We start from the raw sequence: 22,312 nt of genomic DNA, 5'->3' as shown, positions 1-22,312 counted from the left end.
TTGTTATTATAATTATTATAATATATACTGTGCTGGCAGAAAAAAACTGCTCATGGAAAAAAAAACTTGTGGCATGCCAAAAAGTTTGGACACCTTTCTTGTTGTGTAGCCTCATAAGTTAATTAACATGTTAGGCCTTAATTAACTCGTTAGAAGTGGTTAGGGAGGCAGGACATGTTCAGTCTTCACGGGTGTAAGCAGCTTTCGAAGGACATGCCTTTGCAAACCGCGTCCTTCGAAGGATCCAGCCCCTGAATTGGGACACACTGAACATGTCCTGCCTTCGTTTCCATGGCCGCATGTGAAAGAGCCTTCAGAAAACATGGGACAGCCTTCACTCAGCCTTAAAATGCAGCCTTCGAAAGACGCAGACCCTGCGATGGCAGCAAGGTGCCCGGTCTGCGCCGCCTGCTGCCAGCAGAGGCAGTTTTCTAAATTGTTGTATATTATAAGCTTATATATGCTTATTAATATGTTTATGTATGCTTACTTTTATTGTTATTATAATTATTATAATACATACTGTGCTGGCAGAAAAAAACTGCTCATGGAAAAAAAAACCTGAAAATGATTTGATCTCCTCAAAATAGAAACAAAACAGGCTACAGTCAGCTGCGGCCCATTTAAGGGGAGTACTCCAGCTAGCACTCCAAAATTGTTGTATTATAACTCAAAATAGTTTTTCCCTCTTAGATTTCATCTCAAATAGAAGAGGCAATCTTGGAAATGTTCCCAACCATTAAATGCCTATCTCCTGAGGAAACTCAAAAACATCTACAGCAGAAGGGACCTGACAAAGAGTATCAGCTAATGGATGACTCCGAATTTGGTAGCGAAGCTTTTCAACGCACATATCAATACTTTAAAAGATACAGAGAGGGCAAACTTGAGAGCTTCTCTTTCAAATCTGCGTCTCGTGAAGATTCACCAAAGGAATGGTTGGAGTGTCTTTTACAATTCTGTGACATCAGAAATCCATCTTGGGGAGAGCTGAGAAATTTCACACATTTTCTGAGTAGCCAGTTAAAGAAGTGTGAACAATCAGTTTTCTGTAGCGATGCTTTAAAAGATGATCTGACAGGCTTCAAAAAATTTGTGGTAAAATTCATGATCACAATGTCTAAAGACTTCTCTATGCGGTCACTGAGAACATCCGATGACAGTGATGAAAAGGAGACAGATGCGACAGGAGGAGACACTGTTCTCAAAGAGTTTCAGATCAGAAGACGCTGGGAAGAAGAGGCTCATCCATACATCTTGTTCAATGCTGATCATGACTCCATGACATTTTTAGGATTCCACATTCACAACCTGGACGCTATTGATGTTCGAACAAATACCATAGTGGAGAAAAAAATAATTGATAGAACGCTTTTTGCCCAGTTAAGAGCACAAAAAGTGCCATTTAACATAAATTTCGAGACACTGGATCGGTTCGAGCAGCTTAATATTATAAGCAGAGTCCTTGGAGTCAACATTGTGGAAGACCCAGATGATACCTATCAGCTGACACTAGATAATGTAATGAAGATGCTTGCCATTCATCTTCGATTTGAGTCAGACATTCCTGTGATTATCATGGGTGAAACAGGATGTGGAAAGACTCGGCTAGTGCAGTTCATGTGTGATCTGTTGAGATCAGGGAAGCAAAGACAAAACCTGATTGTGGTGCGAGTGCATGGTGGAACAACATCAGAGGTTATTTACACTAAAGTGAGAGAGGCCATCAAGATCTCAAAAGACAATGAAGTTCATAAAATGGACACAGTGCTGTTTTTTGATGAAGCTAACACAACTGAAGCTGTGAATGCAATCAAAGAGGTGATCTGTGACAAGTCTGTCAATGGAGAACAAATTGATGCACCTTGCCTTAAGGTCATTGCAGCATGCAATCCCTACAGGAAGCACACACAGGAGGCCATAGAGCAACTGGAGCGAGCTGGATTAGGGTACAGAGTCCGCTGTGAGAATACACAGGAGAAACTTGGACAGATACCAATGAGGCAGTTAGTGTATAGAGTTCAGCCTTTGCCTCCAAGTCTGACACCCCTTGTGTGGGACTTTGGAAAGTTAAATGAGCACACTCAGGAACTCTACATCAACCAGATGGTCAAGACTTTCTTTCGCAAAGAAAAACTTCATAATGGACACCAGCCTTTGTTTACAAAGGTAATCTCTGCCTCACAGAAGCATATGGCAGAGTTAACTGATGAATGCAGGATGGTCAGTCTCAGAGACATAGAACGCTGCATGAAAACAGTCATGTGGTTTTATCATCAGAAAGAAACATTATTTCCTGAAATTGACAAAATTAGAGGAAAGAAAGGAAATGTGGATAATCTAGTTCGGTCCCTCATTCTTGCAGTAGGAGTCTGTTACTTAGCATCGCTGGAGAACCGAGACGCATATTTGAAAAGGGTTTCAAAAGCTTTCCCTTCAGACATTGACATTCGCGCAGAGATTGAGTTTTGCAAAAAAACATTCATTTCAAATGTTGACTGTCCCCCTTCAGTGGCAAAGAATGAAGCTCTAAAGGAAAATGTGTTCATGATGGTTGTTTGCATGAATTTACGAATTCCTTTGTTCCTTGTTGGAAAACCTGGAAGCTCAAAGTCTTTGTCTAAGACAATTGCTGCTCATGCGATGCAGGGTAAGGCATCCCCAAATGACCTATTCAAAGGCTACAAGCAGGCACAGCTGGCCTCATTTCAGTGCAGCCCACACTCTTCTCCTGATGGCATCATCTCAATATTCCGACAGTGTGCACAGTTCCAAAAAGACAAAAATCTGGATGAATATGTCTCTGTTGTAGTTCTTGATGAAATTGGATTAGCAGAAGACTCTCCAAAAATGCCACTGAAAACACTGCATCCTCTTTTGGAGTATGGATGTGTTGATGATGAAAATCAAGATGACTTCAAAAAAGTTGGATTTATTGGAATTTCCAACTGGTCACTGGACCCAGCGAAAATGAACCGTGGCATCTTGGTTCTAAGAACATCTCCAGTGACAGAAGAGTTGCAGAACACAGCCGGTGACATTTGTTCAAGTGATAAAGAAAACATCAACACTGAAATTAGGTTTTTGATTCCCATGCTTACTAAGTTTTACTTAAAAGTCCTTGAGGAACAGACCAGTGAATTCTTTGGACTCAGGGATTTCTACAGTCTTGTCAAGTTGATTGTGTCCTATGCTACAGAGACAAATGGGAAGCCATCGGATGAAGATCTAACAAGGGCTGTGCAACGGAACTTTGAAGGTTTGGATTCTATAAATGTTCTGGAAATATTCTGGGAAGTTCTTACACAGAGAACAGAGAAATGTGACACAATCTCACTGCTGAAAGAAAACCTTGACATGGGAACATCAGGGTTTACCTCCAGGTATCTTCTACTACCAACAGTCAATCATGCTGCTCTTCAGATTTTGAAGTCTCAGAAGATTATTGATGAAAGCAACACTGAAGTTATCTTTGGATCTGGATTTCCACGTGATGAAGAGTATTCTCAGGTTTGCCGCACAGTAAACAGAGTGAAGACATGCATGGAGACAGGAAGGCCAGTTGTCCTACTAAATATTCAGAGCCTTTATGAGAGTCTCTATGATGCTCTGAATCAGTGTTATGTCAAATTAGGGGGGAGTTACTATGTTGATCTTGGGCTTGGATCTCATCGTGTCAAGTGCAGAGTAAAAGATGAGTTTCGACTAATTGTCATTGAAGAGAAAAGCACAGTGTATGAGCAGTTCCCTACACCACTGCTGAACCGACTGGAAAAACACTGCTTGGAGATAAGCAGTGTCCTCCCAGAGCATGCTAGACAGATGCAAGCTGAACTAGAATACTGGCTTGAGTCACTTGTGGTTGATATTTCAAATGAAATGTACCAGTCCAAAGAACAGTTGAGCATATCCAAGAAAAAATTTGACACCATTGTTGGATACACAGAAGATACATGTGCATCAGTCCTTTTACAGTGCTGCCCAGAAATTGTGTCCCAGAAACTGGATCATGGCAAGAGAGAGGAAGTTCTTGAAATGGCCAAGGAAATGCTTCTTCAGTGTGCAACTCCAGATGCAGTGTTAAGGGCAACAAAATACACAGAGAACTCTGAAAAAATTCTTGAGGTGTATTTTGCAAAGCAGCCACATAGCAACCTGATAGAGATGTTGAAAACATACAGACAGACCATACCTGGAGGAGTCTCTCTTGAGGTATGCTTAATAAATATGGTTTGTACATAGTACAATATGTATATAATATGACTGTTATAATAATTTAATCTGTGATGTTTTTTTACAGGTATCCACATATTCTCGGCTTCTCAATAAAAGAGATGTGGAGCAAATCAATAAGGAACTTCACATTGATGAAGATCACTCCTGTCTGTTCTTACTGGATGAATTTTACACAGAGCAGTCATTTTCTCAAACAGTAAGGTAAGGCTTTTCTTTGGATTCCAGAGCATATTGCTGAATTTATAGGAGAAAATATCATCGGAAAGGAGCGATCTAAGTATGACTAGTGAAGACTAAAGACAAATGTCATTTTGTGAAATGTGAGGGATATTTATTGTGCTTTTTTTAGTGAATTTCTCTGTGATGATGTGAGGGGACGCAAACTCCTGTTACTGCAAACGTACTTTGATGATCCGAAAAAAAGTCAGAGACTTCTCTTCTGTGTGAGGTAAAAAGAGAAACTTTCACAACCCAGAAACATAGTGTATAGCCAATGGATGAGTTTTTAAAGTAATTAAAATGACAGCAACTACCTGTATAGCTATGGCTTCAGAATACTATTAAAAAAATCTGTTTCACTTTCAACTTTAAGGGTAAGTGTGTTGTTTATACATGTAACATGCATTAATATACACACTAGTGGGCTGCATAGGGATGAAATTCTGTCCCTGACATCTCTCTCCCCATCCCCACCCCATCTCCACGTGTTGCACCACTGTCCGCTCCCCACCCCAGTATTTTATAACCATGTGGGTCTTATATCAACAGCTTAAAACTAGTCTAAAACTTTACTGTATGGAGTGGCACAGTGGAGATTGTGAAGGTTTGTATAACTTTCTCACTGCTCTGCTCTGCAGCATAGTATTTAATTGTATTTGAGTTTGTAACGGGTCACATTTTAACCCCAAATTTAACATGTATAGCTAATATAGCTTTATACTGCCGAGGCCATGGAGAGCTTGATTATGCTAACTTGTAACAGGCTAACCAATTTACCTAACAAGAAATAAAAGGTATTCTTCTCTAATTTCCAGCACTCTGGCTGTTTCTTTCCGAATTGTTTACCGGCATGGTCATAGAGATTCTTCTCTTCACCACTTCTCGTCCGTGTAAAGGAGGAATTATAGAGCAGCATGACACATCAAAAACAGAAATGTCAAAAATAGAAAGGTCAAAAACTTTCTCTGCCACTTGTACTTGGCATAGACATCCTCACTGATTATAAAGGAAGCATTTTAGTTTTTTTATTCTTGCTTGTGTCGCTTGCTGTCAGGACATGATATTTGTTTTTACTGCAGTGCCGTTAGTAAAATTAGCACCACGAGTCAAATCAGCTGTTTAGATTTTGTCATAATTGCTCTCTTGGCTCTGGCCCCTGGACACACAACCATAAAACCCAAAGGATGATCTGGGCCTGATTTTTCTTACTTCAGTGTTCACCATATTGTCTACAAAATGTCAAATTGTGTTCAGACTCTATGATGTTTGTTACTGTTTAACATTAAAGTAAACATTCATTAATAAATGGGTGTAGTCTTATTCATTTCTGTCAATTAGCTTGTAGTTGGAGTAAGTAGTAATATCCAAATAAATTACTTAGTGCTGTGAAATTATCCACATTTTTTTAGTAAAATTCTTGTCTTTTTGATGTGAAATCCTCAGACACTGCATTACTCAACTCAGAAGTTCCGTCAATGCTGGAGTCACCTTTGATGTTCTTCTTCTTGCAAGATTGCCAAGGATTTCAGGAGGATGTGGATATATCGCTTCATTTGGCGGTTAGTTCTGCTTTATATATTGTATTTATTGATTTATTTATTGAATGGTTGCACACGTCTAAGGGACAAGTTGCTTGAACAGTGAACTGAGAATAAGAATATTTTTTACAATTTGGTACAAACTATCAGTATCAGTTCAGATTTTAATGTCACTTCTATCACTGAATGTTTCAGTCATGCAAGGATTATTATAAGGTCTTTATGCAACTTTGATAGTGTACTATTCATAGCAACTCTGTTATTTTTAGTTTTGAGCTATCCAAATCAAGCCTAATTTCAGGACTCCAGAAAAAATGCCATCCCATCTTCCTGGGGCCAATAAAAAGGCTGTACAGAATTATGTAAAGGATGAGCCCTTTCCGGAAAATACAGCCATGTGTTAAAAACTAGTACCTGTAAAATGTAGAATTTGCCATCTGCAAATTCGAGTTTATGAAGTATTTTTAGATTTCTGTCTGACATATGAATTTCTGCATGCAATGTATGAAGCTACACCATTATCTTTATATTAGTATTTGAGCCAGGATCGATTTACATTTTAAGCAGAGGCTGACTCACGCTAGGCTGTGGTATTAAAATATCTAAAGTTTGCTGCTAATAAAGATAAAACCACATTAATTATTCATTTGTCAGTAATTGTATTTGAGTCCAGCAGCTGCTCTGTCTGATTACGTAGCAATGCTGTTATAATATGTAGAGAGTGTGTCTATGCTCATGAAATAAGACAGCATCTAGATAGTAGCATATGTTGCTCCAAAATGTGTTTAGCTTTAATGGTGCTTTCACAGATATGTTAGTTGTAGTAGTCTGAACATCCTTAAATTGCTCCTATTTCAACTTTCCTTGTCTTAAGTTGCTCCTGTCTGACCTTTTTTGGAAAGCATTTCAGGCACTACAGGGCATTTACAAAACATTGAACAATGAGGTTGATAATATGAAACATTACATGTAATGTATACATGTAAATGTATAAATCAGTGATTTCAGTTTTTTATTGCCTTTCAAATACTGTCCTAACTTGTTTGGAATTGAGGTTTGCATAAAAATGGACTTTTAAACATTATGGCATGTATCTCCGTCTTCAACTAATGAAAAACCTTGATTGTAGATTACTGGATTTCGCTACACCTGGATGAACTTATCCCAGCTGCAGGATTTCCTGGTGATATATATGAGCTACAGCGTTTGCATGTCTCTGAGATTCTGAAGAAAAGTTCTTCCTCTTGTAAAGGTAATACTAATATTCACACATTCATCCAGACATGTCGGGATTATGTGTTTGTGGTGTAACACGCAAATAGTTTGCAAGCTCATAAACCTGTTACATTGGAAAATAAGATGCTCTGCTCTTTCTTATTAAGATATGTAATTAAAATATGTAATGAAAAGATAAAAGTACAGACCAGTTAATGCTAGTGAGATTGAAACACATAGCTCGACTTATAGCTCTCTTAACTCAAAAAGTTGTTTTTAAATAAATATTATTTTTAGCACACTAATATACAATACTGTGCAAAATCCAGAGACCACCCTTTGATTTTTATAGTTATTTATTTTTCAATAACAGAAAAAAGCAATATTTAACAAAAATGACACAAAACACCTAAAACTACAGTTGAGATTAAAAATACACGTAACGTAAAGACTATTTCTATATATTACCTGTGTTAAGTCAATTAGTGTACATTATTTTTAAAAAAGTGATTTCAAAATAACTGCTATGAGACAGATTTATTTCAGATTTTCTTTACTATATCAGATTTTCAATCAGATTTTCAAAGGTTTACATACACTTTCGCTAGAATTTGGTTGCACTGTCTTTTAATTGCTTAACTTGAATCAAACACAATTCTCACAGAACTTTGCTGGAATTTTCTGCCTGTTCTTGCTGACAGAACTGCTGTACCTCAGTCAGGTTTGCTCAGACATACCTTTTCAGACTTTCACTTTGCTGTCTTTAATCCATTTTATCAAAAGGCATTCTTAGAATCATTGTCCTGCTGGAAGGTCTTAACTTTGAAAAATGCTGAAAAATGGGAGAGGCACACTGGGAGCGGCACTGGGGCTGCGAGGGAAACTGGGTGGGCTGGGCTGCTGTGTTTTTAGAGCTAGCGTACGTTAGCTACCAGAAAATATGGAGAGTGACCGAATGAAATGGCACTTATGAGGTTGAAGATTTTTCTCTACTATCATTCCCATCTTCAACAAGGGAAGGTGTTTCTGATCATGCAGTGCATCTTGAGCCTTAACAGTATGAGCCACTCACTCAAGCAGCCGACGAGTTAACACAGTGCAGGAATATCCTTAGCAGTGAGCGACAGAGTCGCCGGACGGTAGAACATTCCCTAAAACTGTGACCGCTCGCTTCTAATGATCTGTTCAGCAGGTCCATATTCAATAAAACCTGAGTCCTTATTTCTTAGATACACTGAATTCAGAATCAATAAGGTGGATTTTTTGAACACTGTCTAAGTTTCATTCGGTTTGACATCAAAGCTGCAGACTGCACCACCGGTCATCCAGGGTTGGTGCAGTGGCCCTAAGTCCTTACGTTCTCAAAGCTGTTAATGGCACTTACCGTTCTTACATCTGATTCAGTTCTCACTTAAATTTAACTTTCCCCTTCATAAATCGAACTCTCGTGCGCCGCAGTCACTGAACAGAAATCAATGGCAGACAGTTCTTGACCTGTTTGTGAAAGGCTGTACGGACGAAAGGTTGACACAGTTGGTAACAATGGCAATTAAATGACCGAACCGCTTGTTTGATTTCTGTTCACTGAGTCACACATAAGGGTTTAAGTTGTGAAGGGAAATGGGAATCAGATGCAACACCGGCAGCTTTATGGTAATTCGTAAGAATCCTCACTTAATCGGCCCAACATCTTAATGACAAACTAAGCTCAGATGATTCATTTTAATTCATTTTATTTACTTTAAAAGAGTTACTTACAGTTGGTACAGACAGCTGGCATATCGCAGCCTTGTGAGGTGGTGCTGGGGGTATTTAGCTCAGCATGTGAGTGTGGTTATCTCCTCACTCTCTGCATGAGTAGGGCATCATCAGGGGCGGTGATGTTGTTTGACTGATTTGCATATTGTGACGTCTTTGTATTTTGGTAAAAATGATATACAGTTTGGAAAGATGTGTTCACATTTTAAGCGAAGCAGTTAAGTTCAGCTGTTAATGAAAAAAAGGTCTTGGGGTTTAGTTACTTTTTAGCTTTCAAACTGATGTCTAGAGCTGCTGCTTCAGTAACTTCCTTCCTCATGATGTCATGTGTCTTTGAAGTGTACCAGTCGCTTTTCCAGCACAACACCCACCACATGATTCTGCCACCACCATACTTCATAGATAAGATGGGGTTCTTTGGATTAAAAACCTCACCCTTTTTCCCTTCGTACTTATTGCTAATCATTATAGCCAGGCAGTTCAATTTTGTTTCATCTGACCAGAGAACACTCCTCCAAAACGCCAGGTCTTTTTGGTGATCAGCTGAAAAGTTCTTCCCTGTGCAAAAGGTTTTGATACAGTGTTGACTTCTGCTGGCAAGCATTTGTTTTTTGAAGAAAAACAGGAATGGAGACTCAAGGAAAAGCTTCTAAAAGCCATTGCATAAATTTCTGGAGTTTACCAGACTGTTTAAAGTGACAATCCATGTATGTACACATTTAATTCCCTGGAAATTTGATACAGTATATTAAAGCTGCAATAACTCCAGTCCATTGTTTCAAAATGCCCTCTGATGTGAACAGAAAGCCTAACTCACTTCCCAGAAGAAATTGGCTTCTGTGTAGTGTTCTGTTAAATATGTTTTCTGATTCTTTTCCTGACACCAAAGAAAAAAAACATAAATGAAAGGGTGGTATCTGATTTTCAAGTCCTTTACTGACACATAAGTAACATTTTAATGATATGATGTTATACAGAATATTAAACAAAGACATTGTTGGGAATGGCTTAATAGCTATGAATTGCTATGAGCACTAACATTATTTTGTTAACTGAAAAATGATGTATTGGTACAAGCTTTTTTTCCCTAATACTGTATCAGAAATTATAATTATTTCCCATTTATAGAGAATCATGACCCAGACAGCTGTGGAACCACACTCACAGAACAAAAGGTAGACTCTGCATTATTTTTGTAATTGTCTTACAGAATGATAGTGGTAATGATAATGAATAATGATTATCATTAAAGTCATATAAATACAGTTAAATAATGATTTACTTATGTTGCCATGATTCTGTGTTATTAATTGCTTTTGTAGATGGTAGCAGATCACAACACACATATGTGATAAACATTAAAATACAGAATTCTTGCTCTATATAGCAGGAAATCCTGGTTGACACACTGTTCCTGATGAAGAAGTCTTTGCAGAAGGGAATTTTGCAGCTACATGACAAAGCAGATAACACTCAAAGAGCAACAAAACGTATTGAAATTCTTCATGGTTTGCTGCATAACAAATACCCCGGTAAGAATGTTCCTGTGTTTATGCTGTTTGTAATTATTGTGTTGAAGATGGTTAATGATGAGATTTTGTTCTTGGCAGTGTCTGACACTTTCATAAAATTGCTGGAGGGGAGAATAATCAGCCATCTTTACACCCAAGAAAAAACTGGGAAAAGAGAGAACTGGGTTATTACTCAGGCTTTGTCTGGCCATTTTGTTGCTGAAGGTGGCTCCTTTAGGTAAATGCAAGTCATGCGATATGACTACCAATTTATATAAATTCTGAGTAAGTGATTTGAAGCATTTGTACAGCTTTTTGCAATCTCACCCAATCATCATTCAAATGAAAAAAGTGCTAATGTGAAGACTGGATAATATTCATCTGTCTAACAATTAATAAAATGTCAGACCAATACACTGGCTAAAATTAAATTTATATCTTCTGTCTTGCAGACACATGCTCTGGGTTTATTTGGAAGACACTGTAGCCTCGGCCGTGGCCCAGATTCTGGCAGTCATTGATGGTGACAACAACTTGGATAACCTCATTGAGCAGTCTTCTGAAAAGTCAGATTTGTGGCTGAAGGTATTCCAAGAGGATCAGTGGAATCTGCTGAAAATCCCAGTTACTGAGTGAGTGACTGAGTCAGCTTTACTCATGGCATGATACAGTCAGAAATATTTAATGAAACATTCCTGATTAGTAATCAATAAACTAAAATATTAGCTAACATGAGTATTTGGAGATCTCCTACAAAAGGTAACATTGGGAAACAGGCTATAGACTGCATGCATTTGGGATATCACCACTAAAGGGAATGAGCTCAATTAACTCACAAAAAAGAAACTGTACAAACTGTATTGCTGCAAGTTATGGCTGAAAGGAGGGGAATTGTTGGATGACAGTATAAACTATAGCCAAAGTAAAAACTACTTCAAGATGAATTCTGTTAGATATATAGACAGTATAAATTATAGCTGAAGTAACTCCTGCACTTGCGTGAAGAAGCTGTGTAAGATGGCCTTAAGAGGACGAAACAGCCTGGTACAACCAGGTCAGAACTGTTTTTAAAAAATTACATCATGTGCATTTGGTTTTAAGGGGAGCCAAAAAAGGTTACAGACTTTGCATACAATGAGGACTAAGATGATATAGAATCGTGTAAAAAGGGGAGGGGTGATTACTTCATCACCCCAAACAGGATGTAAAAAATAAATGCTTCGTGATGATCTTTGCGCGGTGGTTGTCCGGGAACCATCTTGCCACTTTAAGCTTGATAAAGTGAAGGACTTTTCCGTCCTTCCGCAAGAACTCAACAGCTGAAATCTTTTTATTCCTTTTCATCCTTTTTACATTTTGTTCTTATTCCTTTTGCTCCTTTAATTCTTTTTAAATAAGACTACAGATAGTTATTTGGGCAATAGTATAAGAACATATTAGATATATTTATATATGTCTAGAAGAGGCAGAAGAAACGGCTCTTGGTTGCGACAGTACATTACATGTAATTTTCAAAAAATAAACCACATTTATTAAAAATTCTAAGTAAGTTGTTTCATAAATGAATGCAACTATACAGCAGGAACTTCATCAGTCATTACACTCATTTCAAAATGCTCTTAAAAATGTGATAAAGCATATTTGTATGTACAGATGTACTAATGACATGTTTCCTTTTATGTGTGTTTAGTCCTCAGTCGCTGCTTTATGGCCTTCACAAGAGAAATTTGTTAAAGAGATACAAGTTATTTTAAATATTAAAATAAATAAACATAACTTGCCAAACAGAAGGAGAACCGGCTTAGAAATGTGTTATATTCTTCATTTTTTTAAATAGATTTCAAGGCAAAGTGTCTGTCCTGTCAACAAGAAGACAAAAGGACAAGTCAAGGACCTGCTGTTTCCCATTTAGCTGGGTGATAAAAGAGAGATTTGAGCAGATTTGGTCAAATGTCATCAATCTGAATGGTACTACATTACATCCTCCTCCCTTCTTACCATTTTCCAGTTGACATTCTTGGGACAGATAGTTATCTGCAATGTTTTAATTAGGTCACAGCCCTGAGGTAGTAGATGAAATCCAATCCATTGTACCAGTCAGAAGATAAAAGCTTGTGTGTGTACATGTACACAGACTTTTACTTACTTGTACTTGTTCATACATTGCCTGAAGGCCCAGCCATTCGACCTAATAAGGAATATTTGGAGAAATTTGAAGAATATATAAAGTGGACTTGGATTAAAAGCATTAAAAAAGACCAGGAGGTCTTTGCCATGTTCGGTGAAGACCTTGTGAACATCGCCATGCCGGGTTATCCACCTGAGCTTAATAAGGTGAGAGAAAATTAAAAGCTACATTCCCATGTCTTTACCTTCACAGTATGTCTTCAACCTAACACCTGTTAAAAAAGTTTGCTGCTACTGTAAAATAAATCCAGGCTATCCAGGGTTCCAAATGAGTTGGACATCTTGGACCACAAGATATACTCTATATCAGTGGTTTTCAATCATGGTCTTGGATTATGACTGCCCTGCATGTTTTAGAGTTTCCCATGCTGCATTATGTGTAAGAGCACAAAGAACATCACAATATGTAGGTAATCCAGGACCAGGACGGAGAACCACTGTGCTATTTGAAGGCACAGCTTGTATAGCCTACATGGAGGTACACTGCCAATAGGACACTCTGGAACAGCTTCACATGCATAAATGCCAAGTGTGGGCTAGAGTGGTATAAAGCACCCCAGTATTGGGCTGCGAAGCAGTGGAACTGCTTTCTCTGGAATGATGGAGCTCCATCCAATACCTTTGGAATGAGTTGGATAACCAGAACTGACCATCCAACATCAGTACCTGAACTCACTAATGCTCAATCAAGTCTTCACAACAATGTTCCAACATCTAGTGTAAAGCCTTCACAGAAGAGTAGAAGCTGTTACTGCAGAGAAGGGGGGCTAACTTACTATTAATACCTTTCATTTCAGAAGAAACACTTGATGTATAGGTGTCTACAAACATATGGACATATGAATGTGTTTCTTACAGTCTTTTTCAGATACACTCCTCAGACTTACACCACGTCTCTATCAAGATTTGACTGGAGATGAGCCTGACAATGTCTCTCTGCCCTGGCTCTATGTCGCTAATGAGTACATGCATGACAACCATCAGCTTTTCTACAACTTATTCCTCCAAAATAAAGACTTGGTGTCTGCAGGGGAAGCAACTGAGGTATGTTTTATAATAGAGTACTTTTATCAGCATTGTTCAAAATTGACTTTTTGCCAAAAGAATAATCATCTTTTGCTTATAATACAGACCTTATCAAATTTTTTTCTTTTTTTTTATAAGGCTCTCCGACAGACAGTTCGATGTCTTCAACCAAAGGACAGTCTATTGAAAGACTTTGCCAGCTGCCAAGAGTGGTTACAGAGAGTGAAGTCATTGTCCATGACTGTGGACTTGATCCTGTCAGAGGATTCTTTGGTGACACGGCATGCTGAAAATGCAGCAGAGCTAACAGCAGAAATCAGGTGGGCTCTGTATAGGATAAGACTATTTATAACAATGTTTTACCCTCACAGGATAATTCCTTTAGTTAGCTTGTAATTGTATCTATTTTATGGTCTCAAAAGCATTTAAACTGTCCAATATTGGGTTATTTTTACACATTTAAACTGCAGTCTTTGGTACCAATGACATTTCCCCTCATGCTGTGAGTACATGTAGGCTTAATTTCAGTGCAGCCTTTTTGTCTACGTGGTCTTTCTAAATCGAGGGTTATCATAAAGGGTCTTTTCCATTAGGGGTTGATGTGGCACACCTGATTCTACTTTTTGAATTGGTTGGTCTCATTCTTCAAATAATTGATTAGTTACTGCTGTATGCAAAACTTTGAACAACTACAGTTAAATCAAAATGAAAATAAATTAAAATAAACAAATTTAAAATATATAAATTAATACATCCTCCGCAGTGAACACATACGGCACAGTGTTTTCTGCATTTCATATATTGTAAAAAAAATTTAAACGTAAATATGAAACGTGCCATAACTTTTGTACAGGCCAAATTGTATTATTTCGTTTTACTGGCAAGTTAAATTCAGTAATTAACAGTAATTGTGCATTACAACATGTAGAAGCGTGTTCACTGTGGAAGATGGCATTTGACTGGGGTGCCTCTTTGTATGTGACCGTATATGAGTTGTGGTCCTGCTTGGTTGGAAAGAAAACCTGCAGCTTGTGCTGATAAGATGGCCAGTTTACACTCACTGTCATTACAGTTAATATTAAGCACTTCAGAAGAAAATGTGCTGGGACAGGGAACACTCAAAACTCTGCAGAGTAGTTCCTTTTACAGGAGTTAAATTCCTGGCTTACAGTAAACAGTCACAGTCAGACTTTTGCTATATGCAATAAAACGCATTTCACACAATTCTGGTTGTTAGGTAGTTCAGAGTTGGTTAAGTTGAGCTTAACTGAAAAACATATATTTCTAGACTTGTATGGCAAAGTACATGGATTGTCTACCTTCTCATGGACCACCTCCTTCAAAACGAGTTAGAGATGGAGAAAAAACTGCTGACCATTCTTGTAAGAAACCTCACATTTACATGGAAGGTAAAACAAATTTATTTATACTTTAAAGCTCAATAAATTCTGATAAAGAAAAAAAAATCTTATTGTAAATAATACGATGCTTTATGTGTACAGAAACTGAACACAGAAGATGGAAAGCAGATGGAATACATGGTAGAACAGGTCACAGGAACACTAAATAAATGTAGCAAGAATGCCTGCAATGTTTTCAGGTGAGTCAAAATAATAATGGGTAAATTTGTAGTAGTTATTATTATGTTTGATATTATTACTGTAAATCAAGGGTAATAATGATGCCACATTTCATACCTCTGGGGCAATTAAATGTCCTTAAAACAAAACAATATGAAATGGATTTTTTCAAAGGCAGAAAATAAATATAGGATATTTCATTCTAGATTCCAGACTCAGATATAGATTTGCATGGTGTGGTGTACTTATAAAATAGATTTAAAAAGCAGATAAGATGGGTTCTTTACTAAATATCTGTAAACATAAGATGACATCTTAAAAAGTAAAGATTTCAGTTTTAAAGAGTTCTGTAAAAAGACTAAAAGAAATAAATCTCTGGCAAAACAGGAGAAAATGTTAGCAACCTGGGGCCATGCTACATCTGCTTTGTTGTCATGGCAACTTCAGTTAAGACTGAATTTAGGACAGAAGGCATTACAAAACAACAGTTCTTAAGTCTATAATCATTATTTCCAGATAATGGTATTACAAAAACATCCCAACTTTAAGATAAACCTTAACTTCTGATAAAGTTAAAGTTTTAACTATAAAGATTATCTTTAAAGATAAAGTCTTAACTTCTGTTTGAATTGTCTGTTTCTATTGTTTTATGCAGTGATGGGCAGCCCAGTTCACTAAGAGTAGCATAATGATGCTACAATTATTTACACTGAAAATAGTGCTATGACTTGTGAGTTTTTTCTTTTGTAGCAGAGTATAAAGCCCCAGATGCTGCAGACACGATCTGCACTGTGTCCTCTTATTACCTTTGTGTGTTAATGTTAATGATGAAATATTCCAGTGATGGTAAATAGTAAGGAGACAGAGCTGAACATGTGTCTCTTTATTAGGAAGAGTAACGTTAGCGTGCTTGGCTAAAGCGTACGGGAAATGGAAACTGAAACTGGAGAGTGGCGATGCTCTGATAAACAGCACGAAGCGCTGATATATAATATTCTTAACTTCCACTTTATCACGCTTTAGTTTTATTCGACTTTCTTTACACCAGTAATGGTAGCTATTGTTAGCTGTCTGACTAACTCACTTGATTACATGTTTAGGTTTCAGATGTGTGGGTATGGTTGGTTGCTAGGTAACAGACACAACAATTGATTGTCAATTTCAATCGATTAAGTTACCATTTAACTTAAGAAAAGATGCTGTAGATTTAAGATTTTAAAATTAAGATTAGATTTTCTTCTGTAATAGGAGTTTGTGAAAAATCTCATCTTGACCTGTCAGATCTTAAGACAAAAGATAAGAATTTTCTGTAATATGGTGACCAGACTACGTTCAGAGACCTACTTAGCTCTTTTTTTTTTCCATTCAGATAAAAAACGAACTAAAACAGGCAGGGAGTGAGCATATACTGTACATTGATCAGCCATACCATTCCGTGTTTCTACACTCATGGTCCATTTTATGACATAGGTATATAGATATAGGTATAGGTCCACTTTGTAGCTCTTATAGAGTGTAGTCTGTTTGTTTCTCTGCATCCTTTATTGGTCTGCCATGATTTGCATACTGAGAAGCTTTCCTTTTCACCATAGTGGTACAGAATGGTTATCTGAGTTACCATAGCCTCAAACCAGTCTGGCCTTTCCATTTATCTCTCTCATCAACAAGGCATTACCATCCACAGAACTGCTGCATACTGGATGTTTTTTTCTTTATTGCATTGTTCTGCATAAACTTCAAAATCTGTTGCGCGTGAAAATCTCAGATCAGCGGTTGTAGAAATATTCAGACTAGCCTGTCTGACAGTCATGCCATGGTCAAAATCCCTGAGATCACATTTTTTCCTCATAGTTATGGTTTATATGGACATTACCTGTAGTTGTTAGCCCGTATCTTCATGATTTTATGCACTGTACTGCTGCCACATGATTGGCTGATTAGATAATTGCATGAATGAGTGCAGGTGTTCTTAATAAAGTGCTCGGTGATGGTATATATAAATTCAAAGGCAAAATACCTTATTGATGTAAGTTTGAAGTAGGTAATATGCACTGAAAGTGTATTAAATAACACCTAAAAAGTGGTATCACTGCCTCAGTTTTGCAAACCCAGTATTTACAAACAAATGTTACATAATATGTATGTATAACAACTTCAGTTCTCAACATGAAAGTAACGGTGGGTAGATTGTACAAATGCAAGCATACTAGAATTATAAACCATAGCCATATTTGACAGGATTAGTTTTCCCTGTAAAGGTTATGTACACCTGTAAAGACTATGTCCAGTTTGCATGGGATAAGAAATCTCAGTATAAATGAGATAGGACAGTAATGTTTCATATTGGCTCGATTTTAGCCACAGAAAACACAAATGCATCATCAAGTGTCTTAAGTCTGCAGTTTTGGCCCGCAAGGGCTGGAGCCTAATATGTGTCATACTTGAACTGCTTTACTTCCTGTCTCTGAATTAGTTTTATTAGCTGTTTCTTATTTATCCTCAATTATAAATTTAGAATGGAATGGAAATTCTATTTGAAATGTTGCCTTTTGACATTTTTATGGTGTGCAGTGGTGGGGGTTGTTGGGGGTTTCACACACTGCACAAGCTAATGTTTCATCTCCTGATTTTAGGGTCCTGTGTGGGTACTGTGATAAAGAATTCACAGAGGATGACACGGCTGAACTACAATGTGGACATATGTTCCATATATCTTGTTTAAAGGACCACAATGACACACATTGCAGGAAATGCAAAAAGGAGATAAATCAAGATTACAAACCATGTGGAGTTGTTGACAAGTATGAAAACATTGATTTACATTTAGAATTTACCTAGTTACATTTTTGGCCAGGTGCTTAAGCGGTTCTTTATTCCTATTAGTTGACTTTTTTTTTTTTTTCCTTTAACTCCCAGGGAAACCTTCCTGAAAGTGAACAGATTCAGAAGAAAATGTAACTCATTTTTTGTGGAATTTATGTGGAATTTTGTCAGCAGCAAAGAGCAACTGACTGACAAAGTGGTGAACATGCTCATGGACTATATGAAAGGAAGCTCATCGACTGAAGGTAATTAATCAAGAGCATTAGGGAAAGTGTAGTCCATATACTGATAGTAAAAATCATCATTATTTATACATAATGTACCACTAACCACGCCCTGAAACAGACCACAGTAAGAAAAATGGTGGGTGCTGTTCAGATTATTGAGTACTTAGTCTTGGTATAAAAAATGGATCCAGTACCCCAAAGAAATCACGAACCTCCCAACTGTTTGTGACAGAGCTAGCCATGTAACTAAAAAGATGCTTGGTCAGGTTGATTGCATGATTGTCTGAATCTACAAGTGTTAGATGATCTGTCAGCATGGTGTAACACACTGAATAATAAAACAAATTTTATTTAAAAATTATTCCCATCTGCATGTCCACAGGCACAGTAGCCGAGCTGTCCTCACTGCAGCTCTATATGAACCTTGATCCTGCCGTACAGTCCCTTGTGCTCAAGATTCTACTGAAATGCGGGTACTACTGTCATTTATGTAGCTGTCTGTTACTTAGTCTGCTGATTATTAATGAATGTTCTTGATGCCATTCTGTTCTGTTTAACACTGATGTCACTTTCTCAATTTAACATGTGATATTCTTGTTGGACAGAATGGAGGAAACTGCACCTCAGTTGCAGAGATTCATTGAAGAATCTGTAAAATGTAATAAGAGAAATGCTGATGAGCTCTACTTCATGGTGGTGCGCAGCATTGAGGTTTGCTACAATTTTACACTTTTGATGACGCTAACACCAATTCTGACTTGATAATCTAACGTGATAATTTAAATGTTGGCCCTAATTTACTGATCAGATTGTTACTATAAAATATTCTGTAGGATCACATCCATTCTTCAAATCAAGGGTGTCTTGTCAAAAAGGCAGAGGAATGTCTGGACACCTGTGTGTTCATCAAGTCAGATGACGCTATGATTTCTGAGGACCTTCACATAATTGCAAAATTAAGATTTGCCATCTCAGTCGCCTCTGACACCATCAGAACTGCAGTATCTGAAGGTTATTTCAACTTTTATCTTTCTAAAAAGAACTGATAATGAACATTTCTGTTACTGTTTAAGCTCATGTTATATGTATTTATTTGTTCTCATTTTAATTGAATGTGGTAATTTATATTGTAGAGCTTGCAGTTGATCCTAAAGGGAATAATCTTCTGCGAAGCTTGCAAGAGCTCATATCAAACACAGGGAATCCATGGATACAGATATACCTGTTACGGAACCTGTGCAACATGTATGGATTCAGCATTATCCATCACCTTGCTCAGAGTGAAAGATTTCAGTGGATAATAACAAGTGAAGTTTTTAATGTACAGGTAAGACCAGCAAAAGAAAAATGCAAAAATTCAATCAATTAGGAAATATTTCACTGAAGTACATTTGTTTTAAGAACAAGATGTGCCAGAGGAAGTAAGTGTTACAATAACAATGTTGCAAAATTATCAAAAAAGATTATCTAGATGGAAATGAAAAATTTAATGAACAATAAGACCGTTTGCAAAAGTGACTTTTATTCTTAAATGTATAATCAGCTCCATAATTACTGATGTCTTTGGGAAATCTAGCAATAAAATAAAAAATTTAAAAAGTCTTTCTAGTTAATTAGCTCAGTCTTTCAATGAAAATATTTGATTTTGTTAAATAATATGTTTTTGTTTTCTTATACTAAATTTACTTCAGTTTGAGGTTGGATTTCTTTGACATTTTCAGTGTTAGATATTTGACCGTGAAAACATGATTAATTACCTTTTACTATTGTTGAATGTTTAATCATGTTTATATAAAAAATCATAATTTGAAAGAATTTATTTGAAAATAAATTCAAATTTAAATAGGAAATTTTCACCTGATAACATAGACCTTATGACCTGCTGTGGCGTCTCAACCACAAGTAAACGATAGGCTGGCACACTGTGTTAACAGTTCAAGTCTCAGGCCAAAAAAAGTATATGCTGGTCTTCTCAGCCAAAAAAAAATCTCAGTTATAAAAAATAAAAATATAAACAATTGAAATTTAAGTTGTAATTGCAATATTTGTCAGAAAAACCGCAGTTAGATATTTTGCAAAAATCATTCAGCCCTACTTCTTACCGATCTTTCTCATGAGTGCCAATAATTTTGGAGCTGGTTGTCAGATGCAAACATTTGAAATTTGCATGTTTTGTTGATTTTCCAAAGTGAAGTTTGCGCATCCTCTATAGAGAAGTGGTAGTTTTATTGGATGGTTTATATTTGTTTGTTTATACTTTTATACTCGTGAGTTTAACATATTGGAAAAAAAACTAAACATTAAATGTAAGATGTGCCGTAACTTGCACAGGCCATTTTATGTTTCTTTTTTTTTTTAGTTTTATTTTGCAAACAACTGTACACTGACCAGTCACTTTATTTAAAACACCTCCTTGTTTCTACGCTCATTGTCCATTCTATCAGCTTCACTTATTATAGGTATTATAGGTACACTTTATAGTTCTACAGTTACAGACTGTAGTCCATCTGTTTCTCTGATACTTTGTTACCCTGTTCTTCAGTGGTCAGGACCCCCACGGACCCTCACAGAGCAGGTATTATTTGGGTGGTGGATCATTCTCAGCACTGCAGTAACACTGACGTGGTGGTGGTGTGTCAGTGTGTGTTGTGCTGGTCTGAGTGGATCAGACACAACAGTGCTGCTGGAGTTTTTAAACAGCTCAGTGTCGCTGCTGGGCTGAGAATAGTCCACCAACCAAAAATATCGGGGTTGTGTTGATCTGAAGAAGCACTAGAGGATAACCAGCACAAACTGTGCAGAAGCAGATGAGCTATTGCCTCTGACTTTACATCTAAAAGTTGGACTAACAAGGTAGTAGTGTTTAATTGAGTGGACACAGTGTTTAAAAACTACCACTAACACACTACCACTAAGTCAGTGTCACTGCAGTGCTGAGAATGACCCACCACCAAAATGATAGCAGTTCTGTGTGGGTCCTGACCGTTGAAGAACGGGGTAAGAGTGGGCTAACAGAAAAACAGATGGACAACAGCCTGTCATTGTAGAACTACAAAGTGCACCTATATCGTTAGTGGAGCTGATAAAATCAATAATGAGTCTGTATACAAGGACGTGAACTTGAAGTGGCAAGTCTGTGACTTAACTTTGAACTTTTGGACTGAACCCATCAGGACATGTCTACTGGACAAGTGGATCTGTTCCTCATGTATGGAGAAATGTACGAGGGAATTACTGGTGATGCTGTAAGGGCACTTGAGGAGCCTTCATATGATTTTGCTCAGGTATGTAAATACTGTTTTCAGATACTCCTCTTAGTATTATTATTGTTATTACTTCACATTTTGTACGCTTTATAGTTTTCATTTAAAATCATCAGCTTACAAACAGTTATCCATAATGACAACTGTTAGTGTGAATGCTTTCTATATATATTCTATATATATATATTCTTGTAAAAAAAAAAATATATATATATTATATATATTTCAAGAATTTATTAAATGAGATCCTTTAGTAAGCCTCTAATATATATTGTAAATATCTGTTACAGTAGGTATTGTGGACTATGAAAATGTTGCTGATGAGTTGAGTATATCCAACATTGCTCTGTATTCATGCTAATATCCAGATTCTGGCTGTTGTTCACAGGCTATGACATGGATCCCATATCCATCAATAGCATTGTGCTATAAGGGGGTACTATTTAGATTGCTTTATAGCAGCATTAACCAGTAAATAAATGCAGTCTTATTCCTGTTAACAGTCTGTCAGTATTTACCAGTTACACAAAATAAATGCTTAAACAAGGCGGAATCTTTAATGCTTAGTATGTGATTGGATTGCAAGAGCCTACAACAATTATTTAGGGTTTTTGCTGTATAATGAGCTGAATCAGTTAGGGACTTTTTAATTGTTCAGTGCTGCCATTTTTATTAATGATGATATTTTAATCTCAGGTTGGACTGCTAGGCTACTATACGATGAGTGAA

At 37.0% G+C, this 22,312-nt stretch overlaps 1 protein-coding gene across 2 annotated transcripts in view; it reads left to right on the top strand.

The window, feature by feature from the left end:
• LOC108413520 (E3 ubiquitin-protein ligase rnf213-alpha-like) overlaps positions 1 to 22,312 on the top strand; it is a 65,051-nt gene that overhangs the window by 22,342 nt on the left and 20,397 nt on the right. The window contains exons 12-33 of one of the 2 annotated variants that reach the window (XM_017686077.2): positions 694 to 4,212; positions 4,301 to 4,437; positions 4,586 to 4,684; positions 5,899 to 6,014; positions 7,123 to 7,245; positions 10,095 to 10,141; positions 10,357 to 10,498; positions 10,577 to 10,715; positions 10,930 to 11,109; positions 12,315 to 12,445; positions 12,651 to 12,811; positions 13,523 to 13,708; positions 13,829 to 14,010; positions 14,979 to 15,099; positions 15,193 to 15,290; positions 17,904 to 18,071; positions 18,187 to 18,338; positions 18,703 to 18,793; positions 18,926 to 19,031; positions 19,154 to 19,331; positions 19,454 to 19,647; positions 21,494 to 21,604. In XM_017686077.2, the coding sequence (XP_017541566.2) occupies positions 694 to 4,212; positions 4,301 to 4,437; positions 4,586 to 4,684; positions 5,899 to 6,014; positions 7,123 to 7,245; positions 10,095 to 10,141; positions 10,357 to 10,498; positions 10,577 to 10,715; positions 10,930 to 11,109; positions 12,315 to 12,445; positions 12,651 to 12,811; positions 13,523 to 13,708; positions 13,829 to 14,010; positions 14,979 to 15,099; positions 15,193 to 15,290; positions 17,904 to 18,071; positions 18,187 to 18,338; positions 18,703 to 18,793; positions 18,926 to 19,031; positions 19,154 to 19,331; positions 19,454 to 19,647; positions 21,494 to 21,604 (6,381 nt within the window). Of the gene's footprint in view, positions 1 to 693; positions 4,213 to 4,300; positions 4,438 to 4,585; positions 4,685 to 5,898; positions 6,015 to 7,122; positions 7,246 to 10,094; positions 10,142 to 10,353; positions 10,499 to 10,576; positions 10,716 to 10,929; positions 11,110 to 12,314; positions 12,446 to 12,650; positions 12,812 to 13,522; positions 13,709 to 13,828; positions 14,011 to 14,978; positions 15,100 to 15,192; positions 15,291 to 17,903; positions 18,072 to 18,186; positions 18,339 to 18,702; positions 18,794 to 18,925; positions 19,032 to 19,153; positions 19,332 to 19,453; positions 19,648 to 21,493; positions 21,605 to 22,312 lie in introns of both variants that reach the window. The other variant, XM_017686076.2, reaches the window with a different exon arrangement.

Source organism: Pygocentrus nattereri, chromosome 20 (assembly GCF_015220715.1).
Source record: "Pygocentrus nattereri isolate fPygNat1 chromosome 20, fPygNat1.pri, whole genome shotgun sequence".
In the NCBI taxonomy this organism is placed as follows: Eukaryota; Metazoa; Chordata; class Actinopteri; order Characiformes; family Serrasalmidae; genus Pygocentrus; species Pygocentrus nattereri.
Note: the sequence above shows the minus strand (reverse complement) of the source record. Positions and strands in the feature narration are given on the sequence as shown.